At 43.8% G+C, this 17,965-nt stretch overlaps 1 protein-coding gene across 1 annotated transcript in view; it reads left to right on the plus strand.

Moving 5' to 3' along the window:
• Positions 1–17,965, plus strand: part of LOC124781209 (scoloptoxin SSD14) — a 534,282-nt gene that overhangs the window by 244,306 nt on the left and 272,011 nt on the right. Inside the window, exon 2 of the mRNA XM_047253842.1 lies at positions 12,468–12,569. Within this exon, the coding sequence (XP_047109798.1) occupies positions 12,478–12,569 (92 nt within the window). The 5' untranslated portion in view covers positions 12,468–12,477. The remainder of the gene's footprint in view (positions 1–12,467; positions 12,570–17,965) is intronic.

A 17,965-nucleotide genomic window follows, 5' to 3' on the forward strand; every position in this document is an offset into this window, starting at 1 on the left:
GTCTCAGATACTAATAAATGTATCTAACAAATCTGGCGCTCTTAATTCTGTGTCGGCAAACAGTCGGATGACCTTCCTACTAAACTGGCGCAATTTCCCACGGAACTGGTACTCACGTTCCATCTGTTGCCTTCCTCTGACCCCATCTCTTACGTCATGCATCATCTACTGTGATCTCAGCCAAAGCATGGAGTGAATTTTGTGGAGGAATCTTAATGGGTCCAAAGCCAAAAATAGCACAGTACTTCATAACTTTCGTACTTACTGACAACCCACGCAGAATACGACGGAGTGAGTGCTAGTGTCTCACGAAGCCTTCGTTCAGAAACAGAAAATCAACAAAGAAATGTAAAGAAAATCTCCAATGGTTGGCTTCGAGTTTTACCGACGTCAGTATAGATCTAGAGGATAGAATAATTGTGTAGGCTCCTGCGGCCAGTTACTTGACATAAATGTGAGTATGGTACCGCGTCATAATGTAAGAAACTATGCTATATTCACTCATGATCATGAAAAACAGAACACCTTGTACGCCTAGAGATAGGACGTTCATAGGATATGTACATTAGTATGTTCTGAAGAAATGATTAGCGTTCCAGTCACCTCGGCTCATCTTGTGTCCTGTTGCCAAGTAGGGCCCTGATAACTCGTGCCACGCATTGACGCGTGTAAGTCGCGAATGGCGTCCTGTGGTATACCCATCCATGCTGCATTCATATGGTTCCAAAGTTCATATGTGGTGGTTGGGTCACAGCATACTGTGCCATCGTTTCACTGTATCCTACACATTCTCGATTGGCGACAAGTCTGGCAAAACGCAGCAACATGAGGTCGTGCATTGCGTTGCTAAAAAATGGCGTCTGGTTTGTTGTGCGGAAAGGGTATGGCTACGGGTCGCAGGATGTCGTTCACGTAGGTCACACTGGTCACATTGCCTGGACATGAACCAGCTGTGATTTGTGGTTGTACCCAATATCAAAAAATGGTTCAAATGGCTCTGAGCACTACGGGACTCAACATCTGAGGTCATCAGTCGCCTAGAACTTAGAACTACTTAAACCTGACTAACATAAGCACATCACATACATCCATGCCCGAGGCAGGATTCGAACCTGCGACCGTAGCGGTCGCGCGGTTCCGGACTGAAGTGCCTAGAACCGCACGGCCAACGCGTTCCCAATATCATCCCACACCACAAGGCCTTGAGTTGGCGCTGTATATCTTGTGCGAATGCAGTCACAGTGTTGCTGTTCCCTCTATCTGCGGCGAACCAAAATGCTGCCATCATTTTCAGACAGAAAGAATCTGGATTTGTCCAAAAACACTATCTGATGCCATTTCTGCCCCCAGTGACGTCATTTCATACACCGTTGCTCTCTAGCATGTTTCTACACATTCATCAAAGAAGCAGTGGACGGCACGCACGTAACCCACGCCATAATAAACGACGACGGACTGTTACCCATGATAGTGTACGATGTGTTACACTGTTTTGCTGTTGCGCCAGAGCTGTGAACGACGCAGATCTGCCCTGCAGTGCCATTACCATTAGGTGTCGATCTTCTCGGGGGGTGGTGTGGATGGTGCGACCTGACCCATCTCGTCGCGTTCTGTGGTCTTCTGTGAAGCGTTCTGCACACACCGGTTGCGCTGCCGAAACACTTCGTCCCACACGAGCAACAATTTCCCGAGTAGGGACACCACATCCTCTCAAACCAATAATGCCCCCTCTTCCAAACTCACTGATTTAACGGTGAAATGAAATGTCGTATGACTAGGGTCTCCCGACGTCTGCGGGGCGTCCTGCACGTCTGCTCAAGTCACACTGATCCATTACCTTCGGTTTATGGCGACAACGAGAGCCATACGCACATTTTAGCGGTAGGTGGTGTTGCGCAGCCATATCGATGCTGCCCTTGAACCCGCGGACCTACCTGATTCAAATGCTAATCATAGCTGCAGAACATACTAATGTACACGTCCTGTGGACATGAACGTCCTACATCTAGTCGTTCAAAATATTCTGTTTTTTTTCTGAACATGTGTACTTTTCCTGGTAGCGGACCCAGGAAGAGAACACTGTAAGCATGGCCGATACGTTGCTTTCTACAGCATAGTTTTTACCATACTCAGAAAACTTTGTCATTAGGCGGATAGTAACTTATTTAAAACTGCAAAATTTTATCTAATTGTTATGTACATTTTCCTTGACTTGTTGTTGTTGTTGTTGTTGTTGTTGTTGTACCAAAAAAAAGGTTCATATGGCTCTAAGCACTATGGGACTTAAGATCTTAGGTCATCAGCCCCGTAGAACTTAGAATTACTTAAACCTAACTAACCCAAGGGCATCACACACAACCATGCCCGAAGCAGGATTCGAACCTGTGACCGTAGCAGTGGCGCGGTTCCGGACTCCAGCGCCTAGAGCCGCTGGATTTCGTGTTATATCCGCGGTCGGACACTTTACAAACGTGTAGAGGTGCGTGATGTATCGACGAATAAGTAGTGCAGATAGTAGTAAAGTGGCTTTTTGTAGCTCGCAAATTGACACTTTATCAGTATCAAGTTTTCAAATGACCAGTTGTAGGGAAGCAGCCTACTCACGCCATATAGAATTCATATGCTTTCCATTTTGGGCCAGCTTAGTCCGCTGTAACTAGCTATGACGTCACGAATATTGCGCAATACATTAAAAATAAATAATCTGAAAAGTTAATAGCATGTCAGGAGTGATGCTAAAATAGTAATGCGTTAAATTTCAGTTTAGTAACTTTAACAGTTCTCGAAATTTGAACGTTTTACGTAAAAATCGGCGCAACAGGAAGGAGCTAGAAACTTCAAAATTTGTATTCGGATTCCTTTTGCATTGTAATTTAATACAAACAGTATGCAAGATCTCACAAAGTAATATTTTGGTTGAAATTCATGATTTTCTGTTTTTGTGTCCTAAAAGTTCGGAAGCAAGATAAAGTGAGTGATGAGATAAAGCTAGGATGTTTAGATTTAGGTAGAATGGAGATACGCTATAATAACAAAGATGTGAGAAGTTTCAAAAAAGTAGTTACAAAACTATAGCTGTAGCGTCTTTCCAAAGGACAAGTTCAGAGCTCATCTATTGCGTGCAGTACAACTAAAATAATTCTCTCGCCAAAAGTATTTAACCTAGCCACATTAGAATTTCCTTATAAATACTTCCCTGTGTGCTGATTGCACAATTAAATCTAGAGCTTCATTGGCCTTCAGCGAATGAAGAAATTGTTTAATAATTGCTAGCCCAGCAGCTAGTCAGTAAGGCAAATGTTGTCGGCTACGCCTTCGGCGGTCTGCACCACGGCTATATAAATAAGAGCGTGCGAGCTAGAGTAAGGCCCCAGTTCTCTTCTAGATTCGTATCAGCGCGCACTCCCTGTCTGAAGTCGCGTCGCGTTTGTGCAGTTGCCAGGAACAGCCTTGGATGCCGTATTATGTAACTCGGTATGCACGTAACAATGAGTTCGCTTTGGGGTGGATAGTTAATAACGGAACGACTCCAGCGATTTATTCTCAGTTTGCGTATGTCGTACTTTCACGTGTCGCCGCAGGACAGACTTTCTACCATAACTAGCGTGGCATTTGATGAGTATTAACATCAAATTTTGGCGAGCATTCACTTTAACATTTACATCGATAACGATTATTGAACAGTTTCGTTATCTATGGATAACAGGATCCGCGCAATAGATTCTGAACAGCTCTGATAGTACATTAGCTGATATGGGTAATCATTTGTCTAGAATTTTACGCTTTATCGTTTTCAGAATATGGTGAAAATTGTTACAGTAAACTGCATTTTCTATGAATCCCAGACATGATCCTAAATCCTCAGAGCAATGAACTTCAATAATCAACTACTTTTATTCTCCATCAGAGTGGGCACAGTGAACTCTTAATTACAGGAATCACGTTTTTGCTAATCACTTTCTGGTTGCTAACATTGTAGTTACAGAGCGTGTGTTGAGAACAGCAACAAAATAATACGAAATATAACAACTTAAATTTTCCACCCGCCGCCCCCACACAGTAATAGATCTTGGCACTGTAGTTTCATTTACAAGCCAAAGTATCTGGCAAGTTTTTAAAGTAGTTTCTCGTCGATTCTGTTATCACATGAAATGGCAACGTGGATGATCCACACTTTCTTTTTCTCCATAATTTTGATGCCTGATACATTGCGTTTCAGCATTCAATCTGTCCGAAGCTGGAAGTCCACAGGAATTTGGTGTGTTCGTTTTCGACAACTTCCTGGCTTGTGGTCCCATCATTTCCTTGCCACTGGCAGATAATTATTTTGGGATAAGTTCCAGTGGATCATTTGCATCACAGCATTGTGTCTCCGCTTGTAATCAGCCTGTCCGGTCATTGCAACAGCTGGACATATGGTCAATAGATTGTTCACCTGCTTTGCAGATTCTACACTTTGTGTCTTATGCTGATTTCTCGATTCTGGCTTGTTCCTCTGCAGCAAAAATCAGACCCTTAGTTCCCTTCTTCAGGGTTCCGTTGGTCAGTCAAGACCGGATCTTTTTCTTATCTGCCTTCGATCTTCCCAAAAAAACTACCAATGCAATGTTTTATTGTGCAGGCTGTCAGGACAGCATTAGAGTGCAGCGTTCCAGTATTGATTCTTGGTTTGTTGTACCTTTAGAAGCCTTCCTTCAGAGCTGAGTGATGAGAGGTGAGGACAATGATGTCTCCTGGAAATTCTCACGACATTGACTAAGCCTTAACGTGTTTTTTTTTCTCTCCAAATAGTTTTGACTACAGCTTTATTGTTATATTAACCATAAAATTCACCACTTTCCTGACATAATGCCACTGTCATGATACGTAAACAAAGTTTCCGGAATGAAGTTTTCACTCTGCAACGGAATGTGCACTGATATGAAACTTTCTGGCACATGAAAACTGTGTGACGGATCGAGTCTCGAACTCCGGACCTTCGCCTTTCGTGGGCAAGGTTTCTACTGAAAGGCAACGGTCTCGAATTAGTCTGGGTCTGACACACAGTTTTGATCTGCCAACAGGTTTCAAACAGAGTTGTGTATGTATGACTTGTTGCAGGTAACTAGAAAACATATCATGTAAATCAATAACCTCAACAAATATTAAAGAAATTGGCAATTTCTGGCTGTGGAGTAAGTCTTCAGTGGTTGCAACTTTATATCGCAATAAAACACAACATTTGCAATATCCTGTAACACGAAATAGGCAGAAGGTCATTTGCGATGATTACGGTGATGAGTTATCGATATCAACTCCAAAGTGGATAGCACAACACGATTTATATGCTCGAGACCGCTGCAACGACCACTGGAAGAGTGCTTGGTCACACAGACTGTTGCCTAAGAGGCGGCCTTACACTTAACTGCGAACTTTCAAGGGTGCATGATGAAGCACTTTGTGCAAGCATGATTGGCCATATGTTGTATACTTTTGCACCAGGACTAGAACCGCCAAAGCTACTTTAACAGATTTTCCGTCATGCAGGCTTCTGCAAGCATTCCAGAGTACGTGTGCTAAGATGTGTGTACCGACAACGTGCAGATTTGTACAACTTGAGTAAAAGAACGGTTCAGTTGACACGATACGTTCTGAGACATGAAAAATATCGCCAGTTTTGTAATGAAGGAAAGTGTGTGCGTGAGGGTGAGGGCGGGGGGGGGGGGGGGGGGGGAGAGCTGTATAGATTGAACAACGAATGACTAAAGTAATCGGGTTAAAATGAATGTATAAGGTGTACAGCTTTGCTTCCGTCGCTTGCGATAGGTGGCGACAACAGTAAGTAGCAGACGTCAGGCATTTAGCTTGGACCTCGGTCAACATAACCTCATTCAAACATTAGTCGATTTGTGTCTACATCATAAAGTTGTTCTTGATGCAAAATGTCAGTTTACGATCCTAATTCTCGTCATCTGCGGGAGATGTCGCTGTTTTGTTTCAGTATGAAGAAAACGACTTCTGAGTCTCACCGAATGCTCTCAGGTATGTTTGGTAAGGACGTTATTAGTGAAAGAACGTGTCGTGAGTGGTTTCAACGCTTCAAGAGCGGTGATTTTTAACGTCGTAGACCGGCATAGTGGTGGAATGTTTTCGAAGATGCAGAATTGGAGACATTACTGAGTGAAGACTCGCGTAAAACTCGAGAAGAATCGGCACGATTATTGGGAGTGACACAGCAAGCAATTTCAAAACGTCTCAAAGCTATGGGCATGATTCGGAAAGAAGGAACTTTGGTCCCGTTTGAGCTGAAACCAAGAGACGTTGAACGGCGTTTGTGTGTTTGTGAACAGTTGCTTCAGAGGCAAAAACGGAAGGGATTTCTGCATCGCATTGTGACCGGGGACGAAAAATGGGTTCTTTACGATAACCCTAAACGCAAAAAATCATGGGGCTATCCCGGGCATGCTTCCACATCAACGGCCAAACCGAATATTCACGGCTCCGAGATCATTCTCTGGATTTGGTGGTACCAGCTCGGCGTCGTGTATTATGAGGTGTTAAATCCAAATGAAACTCTCTCAGGTGCTCTTTACCGAACGCAATTAATGCGTTTGAGCAGAGCATTAAAAGCCAAACGGCTGCAATACAGCGAAAGGCACGACAACGGGATTTTGCAGCACGGCAACACTCGACCCCACGTTGTAAAAGAGGTCAAAACGTACTTGGAGACGTTAAAATTGGGATGTCCTACCGACCCGCCGTATTCTCCAGATAGTGCTCCCTCTATCACCTGTTAAGATCAATGGCGCATGGTCTGGCTGACCAACACTTCCGATCTCATGAAGAAGTCACAAATTGGCTCGATTCGTGGATCTCTTTAAAACATGAAAAATTTTTTCGACGCTAGATTCATACTCTGCCCGAAAAATGGGAGAAAGTAGCGTCTACCGATGGAAAATAATTTGAAGGCTACATGTGTAACTAATTTGTTTCATTAAAGCGTCAAATGCTGGGGAAAAAATTGCGGAAGAAAAGTTTCACACCTTGTAGATTCAAGTAACTTTGCGAAAATTAAGATGCTTGCACAGGATAGACTAGTGTGAAGAGACGAATCAAATTAGTTTCCAGACTAGAAAGTAAGGGTACTACCGCTACCACTACTACTACAAGCATATCTGCAAAAAGGACAGTTAGCATCAAGAGACACTGCAATTGAGAGATTGTTATTGTCAGAAACAGTCAAGGACTAAACATTGAACCTTGTAGAACATGCCAGAATGGTTTAATTTAAGAGCGCCACATGCTATGTCGTGTGTATGAAACACAATATACCTACTTACCATGAACCATGACCATACTGTGTCTTAAGTAATATTGTAACTTCAAAATGGGATATTAAACACCAAAATCCCTACCTAAATCACAAAATAATCCCACTGAGGAAAAAGTTGCAGATTCTAATCGTTCCTCTGTCGATGTGAATACGACCTATTTGAAATTCAAATGCTCGGCGCATTTTTTAATCTGACATACATCAAGTAACGCAGTTATTGTTTCTGCTCTAGTTTCTACAGCGTTGTGCAAGAGGCGACTATTGGGAGGACGTAAGTAGTGTCGGTCCCGTGTCAGAAAGCACACTCTGTTCGCTCCTTGCATTTTTCTTCGGAAGGATGGTAGTGACCCGTGGTCGACCGTAGGCGCAGAGAAATATGATTCGGAATTAGTTATTTAGCTCTGTAAAAATATAACGGGTGATCAAAAAGTCAGCATAAATTTGAAAACTTAATAAACCACGTAATAATGTAGATAGAGGGGTAAAAATTGACACACATGCTTGGAATGACATGGGGTTTTATTAGAACCAAAAAAAGTATTGCTAGACGCGCGAAAGATCTCTTGCGCGCGTCGTTTGGTGGTGAGATCGTGTGCTCAGCCGCCACTTTCGTCATGCTTGGCCTCCCAGGTCCCCAGACCTCAGTCCGTGCGATTATTGGCTTTGGGGTTACCTGAAGTCGCAAGTGTATCGTGACCGACAGACATCTCTAGGGATGCTGAAAGACAACATCCGACGCCAATGCCTCACCATAACTCCGGACATGCTTTACAGTGCTGTTCACAACATTATCCCTCGACTACAGCGATTGTTGAGGAATCATGGACATATTGAGCATTTCCTGTAAAGAACACCATCTTTGTTTTGTCTTGCTTTGTTACACTAATTATTGCTATTTTGATCAGATGAAGCGCCATCTGTCGGACATTTTTGAACTTTTGTATTTTTTTTTAGTTCTAATAAAACCCCAGGTCATTCCAAGCATGTGTGCCAACTTGTACCTCTCTATCTACATTATTTCATGATGTATTCAGTTTTCAAATTTATACTGACTTTTTGATCACCCGGTAGGTAGCGTCTTGACTCGTGGTTGGCATCGTCTGTCAATGCCTGCTGAGGAATCGCGTTCGTAAGCGGCCTTCAGCCCGCTCAAGGCAGGTCACATTCGTTCCAGACGGCTGCTGCACTGGCGGTTCGCCGCCTGCGGTGGTTGGCAACGCTCGACCCCACGTTGTAAAAGAGGTCAAAACGTACTTGGAGACGTTAAAATTTGGATGTCCTACCGACCCGCCGTATTCTCCAGACAGTACCACCTGTTAAGATCAATGGCGCATGGCAACGGCTGTATTGTGACGCTGTGACACTGACGGCGGCGCGTGTACTAAACTTGCACACACAGACTTGGGAGATTGCCTGCCCCCCTCCCCGCTCACCACCCTTCATCTGTCGTACCGCGATGATGGTTGCCGTGTAGCCGGAAAGTTCGACGATATTGGCCTGCCGTCTCAGGTAGGCCCTATTCAGTCCGCCAGAATCTCAGGAGAAATGACTGGGTGTTTGTGTTGTCCTCATCATTTCATCATCATTCATGAAAGTGGCGAGCTTGGACTGAGCAGAGGTTGGGAATTTGCACGGGCGCTGATAACCGTGCAGTTGAGCGCCCCACAAACCCATCATCATCATCCCATCTGCGGCAGACTTTGGTGCTGAACTTTGCGACTGGTGATAATGGCAAGATAGCCGTCTCTCCCAGTATCGGGTGTTGTCCGTAGTATGCAGTGAATCTGCAATAGACTTGCCAGATGTCACTTCACTGCAATAGGGAAATCAAGTGTGGCTGTCATGGACGCCACCGATTCGTTTGACCGACTGCCTTACGACCTGAACTGCTGGGGTATTTTATGGAGCAAGGTAGCGACTAATGTTCACCCGATGTCATTCGTCATGACCACTTAGGGCTTCCTATTACGAAGGTATCAGCGGATTTCTTTCTACCATGCTTGCTTAACGAGCTTGTTATAGCATAGGATTGGTTTTTACAACCTCTTGGTACTGTTTTTTGCATTCGCCATAGCCTTTCTGTCGTCCATAACGAAGGTGTCGAACCTTATTCGGCTGCTCTGACCCACTAAATTCTGCTGAAATCTGCTGCCTGGCTCGCGAGAAACGCCGATGTTGTGTTTTACACTTATCCAACCTCGGTGGCGAAATGTCTTCACTGTGGCCGTCTCGTGTCGACATTGCCATAATGTAGCGGGATAATTTTGCTCTGGGATTTTGAAAAATTTATCTTTTTTTACTGCCCTGTAAAAGTTTGGCTTTGTAATCTCACCCTCCCACATATCACTATTAACTATCTTTGTTTCTGCAAAAGTTTTGAAAGATTAGAGGCGTTAGATATACAAAAGAGAAACTTCGCACTTACCTTCATTTTCTCTTGTTGTTGGCTGCAGTTCTCGCATCTAGGGGTACGTTCTTGAGGCTGAAAGTTTGATTTTTGGGTTCCTGTTGAACAGAATATTTGATAAATTCTTTGTTGCTGTAACTTTCTTTTATTTTATCCCATTCTTCTATAGCACACTGACTTCACAATCCTCATTTACAGAAAACCTATAATCATATTGTTATTGACAAAATTGAAAAATATGCGAGTTTCCATCGGAAGCATGCGCACTACTACTTACATTCTGCGTTACTCCCAATATCCCAAAGAGTTTGCAAAAGACGAGAGTTTGCAAAAGACGAGAGTTTGCAAAAGACGAGAGTTTGCAAAAGACGAGAGTTTGCAAAAGACGAGAGTTTGCAAAAGACGAGAGTTTGCAAAAGACGAGAGTTTGCAAAAGACGAGAGTTTGCAAAAGACGAGAGTTTGCAAAAGACGAGAGTTTGCAAAAGACGAGAGTTTGCAAAAGACGAGAGTTTGCAAAAGACGAGAGTTTGCAAAAGACGAGAGTTTGCAAAAGACGAGAGTTTGCAAAAGACGAGAGTTTGCAAAAGACGAGAGTTTGCAAAAGACGAGAGTTTGCAAAAGACGAGAGTTTGCAAAAGACGAGAGTTTGCAAAAGACGAGAGTTTGCAAAAGACGAGAGTTTGCAAAAGACGAGAGTTTGCAAAAGACGAGAGTTTGCAAAAGACGAGAGTTTGCAAAAGACGAGAGTTTGCAAAAGACGAGAGTTTGCAAAAGACGAGAGTTTGCAAAAGACGAGAGTTTGCAAAAGACGAGAGTTTGCAAAAGACGAGAGTTTGCAAAAGACGAGAGTTTGCAAAAGACGAGAGTTTGCAAAAGACGAGAGTTTGCAAAAGACGAGAGTTTGCAAAAGACGAGAGTTTGCAAAAGACGAGAGTTTGCAAAAGACGAGAGTTTGCAAAAGACGAGAGTTTGCAAAAGACGAGAGTTTGCAAAAGACGAGAGTTTGCAAAAGACGAGAGTTTGCAAAAGACGAGAGTTTGCAAAAGACGAGAGTTTGCAAAAGACGAGAGTTTGCAAAAGACGAGAGTTTGCAAAAGACGAGAGTTTGCAAAAGACGAGAGTTTGCAAAAGACGAGAGTTTGCAAAAGACGAGAGTTTGCAAAAGACGAGAGTTTGCAAAAGACGAGAGTTTGCAAAAGACGAGAGTTTGCAAAAGACGAGAGTTTGCAAAAGACGAGAGTTTGCAAAAGACGAGAGTTTGCAAAAGACGAGAGTTTGCAAAAGACGAGAGTTTGCAAAAGACGAGAGTTTGCAAAAGACGAGAGTTTGCAAAAGACGAGAGTTTGCAAAAGACGAGAGTTTGCAAAAGACGAGAGTTTGCAAAAGACGAGAGTTTGCAAAAGACGAGAGTTTGCAAAAGACGAGAGTTTGCAAAAGACGAGAGTTTGCAAAAGACGAGAGTTTGCAAAAGACGAGAGTTTGCAAAAGACGAGAGTTTGCAAAAGACGAGAGTTTGCAAAAGACGAGAGTTTGCAAAAGACGAGAGTTTGCAAAAGACGAGAGTTTGCAAAAGACGAGAGTTTGCAAAAGACGAGAGTTTGCAAAAGACGAGAGTTTGCAAAAGACGAGAGTTTGCAAAAGACGAGAGTTTGCAAAAGACGAGAGTTTGCAAAAGACGAGAGTTTGCAAAAGACGAGAGTTTGCAAAAGACGAGAGTTTGCAAAAGACGAGAGTTTGCAAAAGACGAGAGTTTGCAAAAGACGAGAGTTTGCAAAAGACGAGAGTTTGCAAAAGACGAGAGTTTGCAAAAGACGAGAGTTTGCAAAAGACGAGAGTTTGCAAAAGACGAGAGTTTGCAAAAGACGAGAGTTTGCAAAAGACGAGAGTTTGCAAAAGACGAGAGTTTGCAAAAGACGAGAGTTTGCAAAAGACGAGAGTTTGCAAAAGACGAGAGTTTGCAAACTTTCTTGACAAAAGAATCATCTTCAGCAAGTTATCATTATTTTGTAAATGAATTCAGAAATAAAATTATCAGCGTTAGGTTTTGCAATTAATAATATGAATTTTCCAGAATGAGATTTTCACTCTGATATGAAACTTCCTGGCAGATTAAAACTGTGTACCACACGGAGACTCGAACTCGGGACCTTTGCCTTTCGCCGGCATGTGCTCTACCAACTGAGCTAACCAAGTGGTAGAGCATTTGCCCGTGAAAGGCAAAGGGACCGAGTTCGAGTCTCGGTCCGGCACACAGTTTTCATCTGCCAGGAAGTTTCAATATGAATTTTAAATATGAAAAATATTTTGTTACTTGAAACATTTTAAAGGAAAAGTTATTTTAGCTGTACCGATTGCAAAAAAAAAAACAACAACCGATTAGCCTGATACATAATACATTGTATACAAAATTAAATTAAATTCTTTAATTAAACAGCTAAGATAATTTTCACCGATACAAGATTCAAAATACTTTTTGGTATCGTCTACTTCTATAAAGAAATGTGATGTTGGAGGAGGGTGTCCCATTACAGCGTGCAACAGTTCTGTTGAGTGACTCCCCACTTTTGCTTCTACCCTTCTTGCGTAAAGATCGCTGTTCTGTATTTCCTTTATTCATTTTATCGAATGCCTTGATACTTCGGATAACTGACTTTCCACTTGTCACCAACTTAAACTTAACGAGTACTCTGTGGCTAATGACACCGATGACAAACATTTAACCCGCCTTTGCCTCTTCGTGTTGCAGCCACACAGAGATGGCAGTCAGAGACGACGACCTCCAAGAGCAGCAGTCTCCGCTGAACAGTGAAGCGCCGCTCACCAAGCCGTGGCGATGTCTCGACAAGCGGTGAGTATCGGCGGCAGCGCCACTTGCTCAGTGGGGGCAATCAGTCTCACCTATTGCCGATGCATACGTCTGTGTGTGTTGGTAGCCTACTTGACGAGTTAGTGGACTTCGGGGAGTGTCAGAGAACAACAATCACGCTTTGCCCTTCAAGAACGTGACGCTTTCATCCTCTGTTAAGACATACCTTACTACGTACTATTAACCACACACTTTTCGTAGAGGTCTAATTGAGAATGTTGACAGGAACTCAGCTGTGGTGAAGAAGTAAGTTAAACTATGTGAATTCTATATGAAATTTAGCCCTACTTTTCCTCCAACTCTATAAGAGGTCTATATATTATCAAAACTATATACTTACAAACTGTCATTAAACTTAAATTCGTATGCTAACCTTCGACTAAGCAGAACTTAATTTGGATTGAACCGTAACTCGCTGTGGCCGAGCTGTTCTAGGCGCTTCAGTCCGAAATCACGCGGCTGATGCGGTCGCAGGTTCGAATCCTGCCTCGGGCATGGATGTGTGTGATGTCCTTAGGTTAGTTGGGTTTAAGTCTAGGGGACTGATGACCTCAGATGTTAAGTCCCATAGTGCTTAGAGCCATTAGAACTGTAACTGGTCTGAATACGACTTATCTTTATATTAAATGTGCAGTTGAAGTAAAACAGTTATCAGGATTTAATCAAAATTTCAGTTACCTCGCTTCTTGACAACATTGATTCAAATTTCTCAGAAGCACAACAGCAGCAAGCAGGCAGTGGCTAAGCTAGATTTCTATTTTTAAATAAAATTTCCAAACAATATTGAACTTTATGAATAGTGGGCCCCATATGGTTCCCAAGTCGTGCAGCGACCGTAAAAAATAATTAATAAGTGATCAAATGAATAAATGTACTTACCCTCCGCCACACACCGTCAGGTGGCTTGCGGAGTATGGATGTAGATAAAGCAACGTAAACCAATTAAATGTATATAGACGCATTACACCATTTAAAATAAACATACAAATTTACCTTTCCACCAATATGTGCTCTCAGAAGTAATACTGTCTGAAGCAGAGATCAAACAGTGATACATAGAGAATTGACTACGAGGTGCGGCTAGAAAAAAACCGAACTGATGCTGGAAAAAACATTTATTTACAATTATTTACAATTTCATGTTATCTCCTTCAATGTACTCTCCTCCTCGGTCTCTACACCGCTCCATACGAATTTTCCACTGTTCATAGCAATGCTGCAGATCATTTTCGGTAAGTCCATACATTACTTCCGTCGCTTTTTCTTTTACTGCTTAAACAGTCTCAAATCTAGTTCCTTTCAAAGCTGACTTGACTTTAGGGAAAAGAAAAAGTCACAGGGGGCCAAATCAGGTGAGTAGGGTGGATGATCCAAGATGGGAATGTTGTGTTTTGCCAAAAACGTCTTCACTGACAACGCACTGTGAGCTGGGGCATTGTCTTGGTGAAGGATCCATGACTTTTTTTCTCCACAAATCGTTCCGTTTTCTCCGTACTCGCTCACGTAGGGTAGCCAGGACGCTAATGTAGTAATGCTGATTCACTGTTTGTCCCTCTGGTACCCAATCAATGTGCACAATCCTTTTGATGTCAAAAAAAAACAATCATCATTGCCTTGAATTTCGATTTTGACATTCGTGCTTTTTTTTTTTTGTCGTGGAGAACCAGGAGTTTTCCAATGCATCAATTTTGTAAGAAGGTGGGATCACTTTCAATGTTTTCCAGGATGTCAGAACAAATCATTCTTCGGCGTTCCTTCTGTTCAATTGTGAGACACTTTGGAACCATTTTTGAACACACTTTGTTCATGATGAAACTTTCATGAAGAATCTGCCTAACACTTTCCTTGTCAACTCCTGTTAACTCAGACGCTGCTCTGATTGTTAAACGGCGATCTTGTCGAACAAGTTTACCGATTTTTTCAATGTTTGCATCAGTTTTTGCTGACAATAGTCTGCCAGTGCGAGTGTCATCACTGGTGTCTTCGCGGCCATCTTTAAATCGTGTAAACCACTCAAACACTTGTGTTCGCGATAAACAATCATCGCCGTACACTTGTTGTAACATTACAAACGTTTCACTTGCAGATTTTCCTAGTTTGAAACAAAATTTGATGTTAACACGCTGTTCTTTCTGTACACTCAACATTTTCCGACGCACAGACAAAACGTCAACTACTTAAAACAGACGCCACAGGCAGACTGAGTGCAGGAGGCAGATGAAACTCGAGCAGTAGGCGGAGCGAGTCACGTGACAGGCCACGCGACTTTCAGCCTTATTGCATTAGTTTTATTGTTTCACCAGTACTAGTCCGGTGTTTTTCTAGCCACACCTCGTATGACAACGAGAAATCATAAGTGGGCGCTGCAAAGCAAACCCGCTCTCTATGCGAAAACATGCAGCTAAAATAAAAATAAGAAGAAAGAACTATAACATACAAAGTGAGATAAATATGATATAATACTAAAATATTTACATGAAATGTAATGGCATATATGACTGTACTACGTGGTTGACAACATTTTGTCAATATATCCATTTCATGTAAATATTTTAGTATTATATCATTGTATTTTACTTCACTTTGTATGTTATACCTCTTTCTTCTTCTCATTTTTATCTTAGCTGTATCTTTTCGCATAGAAGGCGGGTTTGCTTTGAAGCGCCCCCTTATGGTTTCTCGTTGTCATAGTCAATTCTTTATGTATCACTTTGATTGACCTCTGCTTCAGACAGTATTACTACTCAGGGCACATATTGGTTGAAAGGTAAATTTGTATGTTCATTTTAAATGGTTTAGCCGGCCGGAGTGGCAGAGAGGTTCTAAGCGCTACAGACTGGAACCGCGTGACCGCTACTGTCGCAGATTCGAATCCTGCCTTGGGCATGGATGTGTGTGATGTCCTTAGGTTAGTTAGGTTTAAGTAGTCCTAAGTCTAGGGGACTGATGACCTCAGCAGTTAAATTCCATAGTGCTCAGTCATTTGAACCATTTTTTAAATGGTTTAATGCATCTATATACATTTAATTGGTTTACTTTTCTTTATGTACATTTATTCATTTGGCCACTGTTATTATTTTTATTCTTGTATTTGTAGCACCGACGATAGCTGTTAATAACCCCCCCCAGGGGGTCCACAACTCTTTTGTCAATATGTGCGTAGCGAGCACGGGACCCCGAGCTAATGTGGCCCTCCCTTTCCGCATCCTTCCCTGTCCCCCATCTTCGCCCCCCCCCCCTCACCTCTGGCTCTTTCCTTCCCCTTCTCCCCCTCTGGGAGTATGGTTTGTGCCTACGTCCGGAGACGGACGCTCGAAACTGTTACAAATTCCTTGCTTTCTATACTTGCAAGTCTTCGTCCTTCCTCTGTCCTTCTCTTTTCCTTCCCTCTTCTCTTTGCACTTTTCTCTGCTGCGGCGTTTGAGACCCCTCTTCTTTCCTTTCCCTTTCTCTTTTTTCCTCCCTGTGCGTGTCTGAAGGCCGACCCACGCACTTCCATGCGTAGCCGGTGACGGGGTAACGCGTAATTCCCCGCCCCGGGTAGACAGGTAGGACACGTACGTACCCCCTGGTAATGGCCAGGCCCAGGGAAGGGTGATTACCCGATCTGATACCTTCCGAAAGTGCCGATTGGTCCCTCCGTCCGTTTGTCGGGAGGTGTGACCTGAGGTGTGAACAATCACCTAGGGCGGGAGTGCCCTCAGAGAGGGCCCCCACAAGGGAGGAGCGCGCCATCGGAGACGCCGGTAATCATGGGGGATTCTTCCGCAATGGTTTCCTCACCTTCCACTATGTCTGCTCACAAGCGTAAGTTCACTGAGTCTCAGCCACAGACAGTTCTTCCATCGTTGCCACAGTTCCTTGTTGTTTCTCGGTCTGACGAAGGTCACGACTTCTCCACGGTCAACCCTTTCATTATTCAGAAAGGTGTCGACGCAATTGCAGGTCCTGTAAAGTCTTGTTCCCGATTACGGAATGGCACCCTGTTGCTAGAAACAGTCGGTGCCCTCCAGGCACAAAAATTGCTGCGTACCTCACTACTACACACCTTCCCTGTCCGGGTGGAACCGCACCGTACTTTAAATTCCTCGCGTGGAGTCGTATATACACGCTCCCTCGATGGATTGTCTGACGAAGAAATTCAGCACTACCTGTCTGACCAGGGCGTAACGGCTGTTCATAGGGTTATGAAAAGGGTTGACACGAACATCATTCCAACCCGCGCTATCTTCTTGACATTTGACAAAGTTCAACTCCCATCGAAAATCAAAGCAAGCTATCAGATAATTTTCGTTCGCCCTTACATCCCAAACCCTACGCGTTGCTATCGGTGTCAGCAGTTCAATCACACCAGCCAGTCCTGTTCCAATCCGGCCAAATGTGTTACATGTGGCAAGGATGCCCATGAGGGTGCTTGTCCACCTAGATCCCCTCGCTGCATCAACTGTATGGGTGACCACGCTGCTTCCTCTCGAGATTGCCCCGTTTTTAAGGACGAAAAGCTCATCCAGGAAATTAGGGTGAAGGAAAAGGTGTCGACCTTTGCTGCTCGAAAATTATTCGCCAGTCGACAGCCTACCGTGCCTCAGACAGGAAAATACAGCACTGCCCTTGCTTCTCCTCGGCCAACAAATGAGGCAGCCACGCAGACTTGCGACCTCACCTCTAGTACCACAGTCGTCAGATCGGCCAGCGCAAAGATCGCCCGTTCAACCTCACCACTTTCGCCTGCCCACTCTATGGCTCACCCTTCGTCGGGTTCTGCTAAATCTCGAGCCCAAAAGTCAGACACCAAGACTTCGAAAAAAGAGCATACTCCTGAAGAGTTTTTACGTACCGCAACTTCCCAACCATCGGTTCCTCCTTCATCTAAACATCATACTTCCAAGAAGGCTACAAAGAAACCCAGTTCCTCTCCTCCTCCGCCAAGGCGTGTCCCATCTACAGCACCACCTGGCGGAAATCGTCCTCGGCTGTCTTCTGTGTCGCCGAGGCGCACTGCTGGCGGCCGATCAACCAGCCGATCGCTGGTGGCAGGAGCTGCTCCTGATCAACCTATGGATCAGGATCTTCTGCTTTCGACTGAATGCCATTCCATGCTGTCGGTCGCAAGCTCTGAGCAGTCGTTGAGTTGACAGCGACCTTGGTCACATTCCTCCATTTTCTGTTCACCCTATGTCCATTATCCACTGCAATATCCGTGGTATTCGAGCCAATCGGGATGAATTGTCGATCCTCTTGCGATCCTACTCGCCGGTCATCTTCTGTCTTCAGGAAACAAAGCTGCGTCCCCATGACCGCTTTGTTCTCCCTCATTTTCAGTCCGTCCGATATGATCTCCTCTCTGTTGAAGGCACTCCAGCACATGGAGGACTCAT

Source organism: Schistocerca piceifrons, chromosome 1, assembly GCF_021461385.2.
Source record: "Schistocerca piceifrons isolate TAMUIC-IGC-003096 chromosome 1, iqSchPice1.1, whole genome shotgun sequence".
NCBI classification, from domain to species: Eukaryota; Metazoa; Arthropoda; class Insecta; order Orthoptera; family Acrididae; genus Schistocerca; species Schistocerca piceifrons.